Here is a 10,479-nt window from a genome sequence, read left to right on the forward strand (position 1 = left end):
AATTCTGGGGGTGGGTCATACACAGGTCAGGGAAGAAATTTTGAAGCAAACGTGTTTCTATCAATTTGTGAGACCGTAGGAAATCTGTTAAATAACGGCCCTCTTGGTGCAGCGCCCCGTGATCAGGCAGTAGAGGCACTCGGAGTGGATGCTGGCGGTTCAGCTGGCTCTTACCGACACGAGGCAGGAGTTGGCATTTTGGATTCCTTCTGAACTTGTAGGAGTGAAGGCTAGTGCTCCTCATCTTGGCTGGGGGCTGGAGACTCCTGGAAGCCTTCTACCTGGGGTTACTGTAGAGTAACAGTTATTTAGGTCATTCAGGAGATTTTAATTCCAAGAGAAACCGAAGTGTCCTGTGCTTGCTGGAATGTGTTTAGACAGCCTCTGGGCTCCGCTCCTGATGCCTGCAGCGTGTGAGGCAGGAGTACTTCCCTGCTCCTGGGTGTGGGTGCTGTGCTGGGACCAGGCCCGGTGTCCCCCAGCCCTTTGCACACCCATTGTCACTGCGACTCGGAGGCAGCTGGGAGCTGCTCAGCTGGGGACATCAGGGGTGCGCAGATGACACTCGGCAGCAGCAGCAGTGCTGCTCCCGAAACAAAGATTTGTTTGAAACATCTTGAGCCCGGATCGGTTTCACTGGATCTAAGACAGCTTCTGAGTTTCTGGCAAACTTTGGAGACTATCATGTCCTCTCCACAGAGCAAATCACAGATGGAACTACTTGGAACTGGGAGTTTGAGTCTCTCTCGCTGCTTTGTGAAGTCAATGCTCATTTTAGCTGTGATAATCACTGAGCAGCTGAATGGTTTGGGGAACTTCCAGTTCAGAAGAATTCCTGAAAATATCTCACTTAGATTTGATTTGGATTGAAATCAAATCCAAAAAGCCCCCTCAAATTTCCATTGAACTGCAAATCTTGCTTTTGAGCCAGATCTGACTTGAACTGAGTAAGCCTTGGATGGGACCCTACACAGAAGTGATGTGGATGCAAGCGGTGTCATTGAAGGTAGCCTGGGGTTCAGTCTTGGAAATAAATTGTCATGTCCAGCTGAGAGCATTTCCAAAGTTAAGATTATTCTCCTCCCTTCACCATCCTAAAAAAGGAGAGAATTGCTATTTCAAGATTGACAGGTAAAGCTGCTCCAGTAACCAGCTCCCTCCGTTAGGACGCAGTGCGGGGCTCAGCCAGCAGTTCCCACTCCTCCACCAGACGCTGTTCAGGGGCCGGTTGTAAGGGGTCCTGCCGAGCAGCCCAAAACCCGTCTGGGCGGGGAATGGAGCACTCCAAAGAAAGATGCCACAAGGTACAACTGGCTTGGAGCAGCACACGAAAGCATCCCAATAGAAAGGTAGGAAGCAGCTGCTTAAAATGATATCGTTTGTAATGAATCTTCTATAAGGACTCCCTTAAGTTTTATTTCCTTTTGGAGGTGACTTATAGGTGTCAACCTTCTGTCCTGAGCTGCAGTGATGAGTGAGGTTAACTGAGATGTGGCTATGAACTGCCTTGAATCTGATCCTAATTGCTGCCTTACACTTCCAGTAAGTGCTAAGAAGCTGTAAAGCTCCTTCATGAAACACTGCAGCAGAAGTGATGGAGATTTCAATCCAAAGCTCATCGTCCAGAACCAAAGACAGGAAAAGCTGTTCAGGAATTCACAGGATGTGGCCCCAGAGTCTTCAGTGGGAATCCCTTTGGAGGGAATGCAGCGGGTGGCTATGGAAAACAGAGAAAGCGAAGGAGGCAGAATGAGCAAGTATTGGGAGTATGGTCCTAACAAAAGCAGAGAAGAGGGGTTTGGGGCTGAACTGTGCCAGATGACTGGTGCTGTGAGCACAGACAGCCTCCTGCTATTTGCATCCTTTTCTGTTCAGGCAGGATGGCAGCGGAGAACTAGCTGATGACTCCACCAACCCGTTCTTCCTCCAAACTGGAACACCCTGCGATGCCCAGAGTTGTGGCTTGGCAGGTAAGAGGGGTTATAACACACACGCGTTACCTGCTAGAATAGCTGTGATGGAATTAGAAAATAGTTTCTCTCCTCTGTGCCTGGATCCAGTCTGTCATCTGGTTGTTTGCAAATGAGCAATAGTGGGAGAAAAAGTCCTGGCACAGGGGGAAGTGGAACCTGCGCACTCAAGTTAAGGAATTGGGACAAACGCAGATGAAAGTCCACAGTAGGAACATTTTTGTTCAGTGCCAAGAAAAAGCTTGAAAGATGATACAGTTATCTTGGAAAATAGAAACATCATCCAGTGATGTTAGACCCTCAGAAATGTGTCAAAGATGTTGGAACATTTAGAATACAATCTTTTACTGCTTTGATGTCATCAACGTGTTGTTCTCACTATTTTCTATGACAAGAGAATTTACTGAGTCAACTTGTTTTCAAGTCAAATGCACTATGTACAGGTGAGTAAGCTAACCTTAGTTATATAGTATTACAAGGGGGAATGCTAACTACACTCATTTTTGCACTCTTGAAAACTGTATTTCTTCTAACAGAAAATGCCACCCATTCATTTTTCAGAGTTACACCACCACTCAGGCAGGTGAGAACTGTTTCTTTAAAAGAATTGCTTCAACAAAGAAGGGGGTTGATCCCACCTGTGGTGCTGAAGTTTGCCTCTTGTTACTTTGCTTCAGCTGCTCTCACACCAGATACTGGTCCATCTCTCCTACAAAAACTATCTCTCAGAATGAGATCCCAAGGTACCTTTCCCTGCTGACCCTGAAATATCAGTTCCTTTTCTGCTTTATTCATTACTTTAATCTTCTCAGCTCCACCTTTTCACTTCTTTTCCCATCACTTTTCTTGATATAAGAAAAGTGTCTTCCTCAGCCTTTATGTTCATTTAGTTTTGTCTCCCTTCTCCCCCTAAGTATTGACAGAACAAATACTCAGCCCTTTGCATTTTCCTTATCTTTAACCCTGGCCGCTGTGAATTTGCTGTGTGCTCCCAAGGGTCTCCATTCTCCAGCCTGATCCTTCTGTCTGAGTTGCTGCTTTTGTCACCGTCCAGCGCACACTCGAGTCCCAGTGGAAGCTAGGCTGCTTGGTGTTAATTCCACACCTTGTTGTAGACTCTGAGAGACTCCAGCTCTCAAGTTACTTCTGACTGAAGCATACAGCTGAAGTGGCTGTTCTTTTCATGTTGTCTTCTCCACATGGTGGCTGCCTGCCACCTCGAGTTCCCTGTTCCTTCTCCTAGATCCCTGTTCCCTGTCAGTACACACAGCTCGGACCGTGACCCTGTGTATCCCCACACCTATATTCCCTGACATTTTCCTGCAATGTTTGAAATCAGCAGTTCTTTATTTGAAATCTCACCCTAAATATCTAATTTAAATTTTTAACTTTTGCCCTTTCATTTTTCTCTGCAGAACTTTCCCTTTCTTCTCAAAGCAGGTAATTCCTCTGTTCTCTTTCCCTTTTTATATGCTTTTTGAGCAGCTTTGTCTTTTCTACTCTTCAAATGGCTTTTGGCCAAAACCCAATGTATACATTTCAGCAGAGCAGTCATCCCATGCAACTAAAATCTCATCACAGCCCTTTTCCCCCTAGCAAAGGTAGACTTGGTAGTATTTCTAGACAATTAATGAATCTTTAAGTGCCTCCCTGTTTGAGAGGGGTGCCACACACCCGACTCTCCTTCAAGCAGAGGTGAGGTCACTGCTTTTGCTAATTACATGGAAGGTGACGTATGCAGAGATCGGACAACAAGCAGACTGGAGCCAAACGAGTCCAAGGGGCTCACAACTGGAGAGCATGGTCTGATGCCTCATTCCTCCCCCTCCTCGCACTTGGCCAAATATTCTTCAAAATGTGACATGGGTTTCTTCTCTTGCTAAAACAGTGGTCCTTGCCATACCGTGTCTCTTATCATAGATGTATCTGCTAAATCCTTTGGCTTTGTAACAGGAACCTCCCTTATCTGAGCTAAGCCATTAGAAGCCACAGTCCTTTGTTTGTCTCAGTCCGGCCTCTTCCCCCTCCACTTCAAATCACTGCATTGGCTTTTCACACCAAGCAGAAGCTCATTCCTGTTACTCTTCAGCGCTCAGGACCTGTCTGCCAGCTTGAACCCTGCAAACACCCTACTTTTACCAACTTGTATGGGCCATCTTCCTTCCCTGCTGCCCCTCCTTTAACCACCCGTGTGCCCGGGACAGGGTGCTGGGTGTATGCTGCAGCCCCACTCCTCCCCAGAGCTCCCTCGGCCGCCCTGCAGTAACCTCGCTGTTCTTCTGAACTTTGCCATTGATGATGTTAAATGTCCAAAAGAAACAACCTGTTCCTTCAATATCAGAACTGCTCCGGTGCTTTGTGGCGATGTACTGTGGTCTCTGATGAAGAGCAGTCTCTGACCAAGACTTTTTTCATGGTTGAGACATCTGTACAGTCACTCACACACATGGATACTTGACATTAAAAATATCTTAGTCTAAATGACACCCACCTCAGCAGAGGCAATTGTGGGCTTTTTGATCACTTGAATTAGCCGATGTTGTAAGAATTCAGTTACTTGGTTTGGAACCCCTGTGCTCTGGTTAGAAGCTGTTAATGACTTGCGGAGGTGCTCTGGGAGGGACAGACGTGCACACTGAGAACACAATTGCACAAGTAAAAGGCCTAGCAAGAGTCTTCTAACGTTTGTAGGCACCATATTAATCTCAAGCTGGTTTATTGTTGCTGTTCTTGTCTATCTTCTTGCACTGTGATTCCTGGTAATACTGCCCTACCTACAACACATTTTATGGGGTGTAATATGTTCGTATATAAGCACTCTCCTGATTATGTTTACACAGGCATAATACCCATTTTTAATTTATTTTTTATTACATGGGTATAAGGTGGCATCAGGTGTTTCCCTCCCTTCTGTTGTTGTTCAGACCTGCCAAAATAGGTCTGCAAAGAAACTGGTGCATGTATCCTTTAAACATACCCAATTATGCAAACTGCCTTCAAGAAGTTCTACTGGTCTGTAGATTTGAGGGGTTTTATAACTTAGCACAAGGCAATTGAAAAAATAGCTCTGTACCAGCGTATAGAGGGAGAAGTCGGATACTACTTTTCTCAGTTTTGTTGTTTTTGTTGAAAGAACAAAGAGCTCTGGTGGCAGAGGTCACATCTGTGTCTGTGTTTTGTACAGTGGCAAGCACTCAACACATAGTCACTGATACACGGGCAGGGCAATTTGCAAATAGGGGTGCTGTAATAATATGTCTAAACACAGAACTTGGGCACTCTATTAAGGTCCTCCAGGGCTCTCACAGTTTGACTCAATTTGGCAGCAATGTTGGGTGCTTCATAAAAGCAAGACTAAACAAAAAGAAAATTAAAAAAAAAGACTCACTTGAGACATGGAAATTTGGACATTATTCAAACCACAAAGCAAAATGGGTGTTCAGGGCAGTACAGCTGGTGGCTGCTGAAATAGATCTGCAAGTTGGAAGAAGCTCCACTTAGTTCCACTGGTGCAAATCCTCTCAAAGGCGAGAACTCAGTGCACTGCAGCTTTCCAAAGCTGTAGCAGGTAAAAAGATTTGAGCGCTTTCTCAAAAATAGATGAAATGGCAGTGGCATAAACACATCTTTCCAATCCCTGATTTGTGTTAGAGCTTTAGCTACAGTGTGATTACAGTAAGAAAGCGTGACTCGTCACGGGACACCGCAAAACAGAACAGGGGGCTGTGCACACATAACCTTCCTGTTGTTTGGATTTTACTGCAGATGCAATGAATTACAGAACTGGCTTTGGCTAAATATAGACAATAACGAGAGCAGTATTTAAAATTCAGGGTTAAAGAAGAAAACAAGATGGAGTTAGGGTGTCAGTGTAAGCTCTGTGGGGCAGGGTCTGATTCTTTCTCAGCGTTTGCACCATGCCCAAATTAATAAGAGGGCCCTGATTATGGATCTGGAGCAACTAGAATTAGAAGATAAATGAATCTTGAAGACACCCAAATCACAAAGCAATAGCATCTGAGAGAAAATGTCATTAAATGTGCTGCATATGTACTAAAATTAAACCCACTAAAGGGATGCTTAGTCAGAAGACTTTACAAAGTTGGGGCTTTGTATACAGAATTCATATTACATTCTGTATGTATATTAGGCAATAATTTCCAGCTTCCTTAATTTGTTATTTGTTTACATTTTTCCTAATTACTAGCCTTAATTCTGTTTCATTACTTCCCACAATGTTAAACCACATAAAAGAACATCTACCAAGTGAATAATACTTATCACTACCCAAATGAAAGTGTAACAAAACCTAAACCCCTTAACTCTGCAACTGTGCTGAGGCGTCTGTGCTGTGGCGAGGTCACAGCTCAAGGCTGCAAGGGAGGACCCCGGGTCTTGCCTCGGGTCTGCCAAGAAGTGATTCTGGATGCCGTCCAGCTTTCGCTGACGTTAATGTTAGAAACTCGCACCAAGTTTAGTGACTGGTTTCAAGTCACGCATCTTCTTGTGCCTTGATTTGCTCCCACTAAAAAGAAACCAAATACAGAATAGAACAGGGTGAACATTTTTTCCCTGCAAAAATGTTTTCTAGGGGGAGGAGGAAAAGGGGGAGTAAACTACAGGAACTGGGCAAAAAGGTACCTAAATAGTAGAGAAATTGAGCGATTTGGGTTGCAATGCAAAGGATTTCTAAGCGGTGTTTAGATGAGCCCTTAAACTTGTACCTAAAGTACTTGAGGGGGCAAAACTGAGCTCATAGTTCTGAGGCCTGGCTCTTGGGAAGGCAGTGGATTCCCTGCTTTCCTGGAAAAGCCCCAGCTAAAGAGAAGACAGTTTCCTGAAACAGACCCATCTTCAAATCCCCTTTCTTATTTTTCCTTTTTCTCCAGAATTCTCCTAGCAACTAAACTACACAAGGGCAAATAATAATCTCCCTTTTATTTGATCAACTTCCCTTATGAATCTGGCCAGTTCTTTCCCCGTTTTCATTCTTCAGAAACGCTCAGAAATAAAACACTGCAGGTCAAACAGAATGTTTCCTTTCACTCGAAAAGGAATGTTTTCCCTTTTGCTAAAGCCTAAAGTGTTACTGTGGGTCATACTGAAAGCAAAAAGTGTCTGAGATTCAGCTACCAAAATCATTTATTCACACAGCTCCATGGCAGGGTGTTTTTCATGGCAAATTAACAACTGTAGTATGCTTTGGGACCTTTGGATGAAAGGGACTATAGAACTGGAAGGGATTATTAGGTATATTTAATTTGCCTTTAGTAACACGATGGAGGAAATAATCAGTATATTAAACATACATGAAATATTTTTGGAATGTGTAGTCTGTTGGAAAGGAATGAATGGTTCATGTTATTAGCTGGGAAGTGAAGTATATATAATCCACTGTGTGTGGTTGTCATCAAAGTCCTACCAGGAATGCAAGACTAAACGTGCTATTTTTACCTTCTTTTTCTTTCCTGCTTTGTTTGTGGTTTTGCCAGAACAAAAAGAGACCTGGATAAAATGAGAAAGATCATTTTGCATTTATCATGATTGTGTTTGAGGCACTGTCTTCAGTGTGAAGGCACAATAAGCTTTTCATTTATTATTTGCATTAGAGTAGAGCATGGAAGCTGAGGCTGATACTAAAACTCCATCATCCCAGGCACTCTGTGTACTCACGGGGAGGAACAGGCTCTGCACCCAGAGAGTTGTGATCAGACAGTTATGGCAAATGACGAGGAGTGAGCAGAGTCACAGAGGAGTACCCCTGTGTTTACCCCATACCTGGAAGGGAACAAAGACAGTGCTTGGGTTCTGGTCTGCCGCCTCTCCCGTTCCTTATTTTCTTGAAACACGCTGCCTTCCTCTGGAATGATGCTCCCAACAGCCCACGATTCCCCTAGAAGCATCATCTTTTCTGTCCACAGATCTCAGCTGAGGCAGTGGATGGGTGTGACACGTGATTCCCTGGAAGGTGCACACACAGGCACCCATGTTATTCTAACTTTGTTGTGACAGAAATTTTAAAATAAACATATTCCTTTCATCTCCCAAACCTGACCTGGCAAGAGCATGCATTTAAAGAAGCCGGTGATAACACCATACAAGAGATTAATCAGCCTTAAATCCATACTATTTGTAAGAGAAAATGGGATGGTACAAGCCTAGTCTTATTTTATTTCAGTATTTTAACAACAGATGCAATGCTGCCTTTGTTATTATCCTTTATTCCTCAGACAGTGCTCCCCCTCCTAATTATTACTTGTCGTCTTTAGTAAGATTGAGAAATGGCATTCTCTGAGCTCAGGTAAATATCAAAGCAGTCTTACTTGTAATGACAGACCTGCTCTCGCTGGGGAGTGAAGTGTAATGAGCTAAAAAAAGGAATTTAGCAAGCTTTCCAAATTAAATAATGTATTAATTTCTTCCGAACAGGGGTCCCCAGCCCCGCTTGAACACAAGGGGGCTTATAAATACCTGCCAAGTGTGAGGGCGCCCAGCACACCGCAGCCCCGAAGCCGAAGGCCACGAGGGCCCCCCTTCGCTCCGGGGCTCTGCGGGAAGAGCTCCCGATGCACAAAGCTGCCCCCGTCGCCCTGCGTGGGCCTCGGGCCCCTGACGCCAGCCCGGGGCACTCGCCCTGCCCACGCCGGCCTGTGCCCCGTCACTCCCTGGTCTGACGGGCGCTCCCGCCCCGTGCCACCTCTCAGCTCACTGGGACCCGCGGCGCTTCCCGGGCGCCTCGGCTGCTGGCATCCTGGTGATAGCCCCTCAGAAATGGCTGGTTTTCAGCTTTTGTGACTGCAGAGAACAGTTTGAATATAGACGTTCTAAAGGCTTGAAAAGCAAAGGCAAGTTAAAACCCAGGCTTTTTTCATTAATATTTAAATTTAGGCAGATACTCTTTTGTTTTAGGTATGTGTTTATCTAAAAGGAATAATGGACGATAAGAAACTCATTCAGCTCAGTGGTTTTAACCTCTTGGAATACTCTTTAGGACTGTGCTGAAAAATCAGTGCACTGAATGATTTTCTTCTGGCAACGTTTTTCTCTCTGAAACATAACTTATTCCAGGAAGGGTGTGGGGCCAAAACTCCAAACCGCTTTATGAAGAGTTTAGTGTTTGCTCTCTGTGGAGTGCCTTGGGGTGGTTCGAAGCAGCACGTGGGTAGAGGCGCAGACTGACCCCAGCAGAGGCCACGGGGAGCTGTGACTTTGCAACCCGCCCCACTCGGTGGGACTCTGCGGAGCCAGCGCTGCTCTGGACACGGCGATAGGAGCAGATGGTAAACCTGGGCATGGAAAGCTGGAAGAGAAAGCATGGGAGCCCCTACTCACCACTCTCTTCATCACAGCCATAATTAATGCTTTCTTATTTAGGTAGGGAGGAACAGACTTTCAAAAGTGTTAAGAAATAAAGGAACATTCCCTGAAACTGAGAAATTTGCAGGCTATCACGGATATAGCAAAACTGACAGAGCTGGCCAGAAATTTGCCATTTAAGTACTGCTTCCAAAAATCTCATTTTGTTCATTAAATTCAAATCAATTTCATTTAAATCAATACTTAATGAGTGAAATGATCTTTTTTGCTTTGGGAAAGGATCAAGAATCTGCTTTGCAGGCTTCGTTTATCAGCTTTTCCCCTTTTCTATGTATTAATATTTCGTTATTTCAAAATGAGTCAGTAGTACTGATGGAAATCCTCGGGTTTTTTAGGCCCAAGTGTCAAAATGTCATTTTTTTTCATTAAAATATAAACAAAGGGCAGTTTCAATCAGAATTTAGAAATAGCTGGTTTTGATGTAAAAGAGAAGTTCCCCTCCGGTACCACGGTGATGACGCAGCGTTTGCACCGTACATTCTTCCTAATGCCTGGGACCAAGGTAAAAATGTGAGAAATACGTAAATACCGTGTTTAATTTGGTTATTTCCTATCCAAAGTGGTTTTAAAATAGGCTCTTCAAGATATTTAGTCGGGAAAGAGGCAGCGGAAGGCATTTCTTGTGAGGTCCTGAAAATATTTATTTTCACTCTGACCCATAACGGGGGAAAAGGGTCGAAAGCCCCTGCAGGGCCCGAATCTCGCCTCCTGTGAGAGCGCCGCCCGCCGACTCCTCACCAGCCGCCGGCCCCGCGGAAGGATTCTGACGTGGCGACACCCGCCTTTTCCCTCCAAAACCCTCCGTTCCCCCCACACCTCCCCACAAAACTGGAATAAACCCCCCAAAAAATCCTTTCTTTTTTTTTTTTTTCCAAAATATTTCTTCCTATGAGAAAGGCAGATGTAAGATAGCAAATAACATTGAAAGTGTTTGCTTTTAAAAGTGGTACTAGAATTATAGTCGTGTTTTTCTTAGGTTTTCAAATAACTTTCCTCTTCCTTGAAATATCTGCTGTTTTGTGGAAGTTGTTTCACTTTTTTAGTCAAAATCTGCAAACTGAAATTTTCTTTCAGGGTTTGAACAGGAGAAGAAAAAATAAAACGTGAGAAATTTGTCAGGAAAAAAAAAAAA

At 44.4% G+C, this 10,479-nt stretch overlaps 1 protein-coding gene across 1 annotated transcript in view; it reads left to right on the plus strand.

Moving 5' to 3' along the window:
- Positions 1-9,801: 9,801 nt before the first annotated feature.
- The window catches only part of SCUBE1 (signal peptide, CUB domain and EGF like domain containing 1), a 228,838-nt gene continuing 228,160 nt past the window's right edge, over positions 9,802-10,479 (plus strand). Inside the window, exon 1 of the mRNA XM_026864497.1 lies at positions 9,802-9,849. Within this exon, the coding sequence (XP_026720298.1) occupies positions 9,802-9,849 (48 nt within the window). The remainder of the gene's footprint in view (positions 9,850-10,479) is intronic.

Source organism: Athene cunicularia, assembly GCF_003259725.1.
Source record: "Athene cunicularia isolate RWA chromosome 1 unlocalized genomic scaffold, athCun1 chr1_part2, whole genome shotgun sequence".
Lineage (NCBI taxonomy): Eukaryota > Metazoa > Chordata > Aves > Strigiformes > Strigidae > Athene > Athene cunicularia.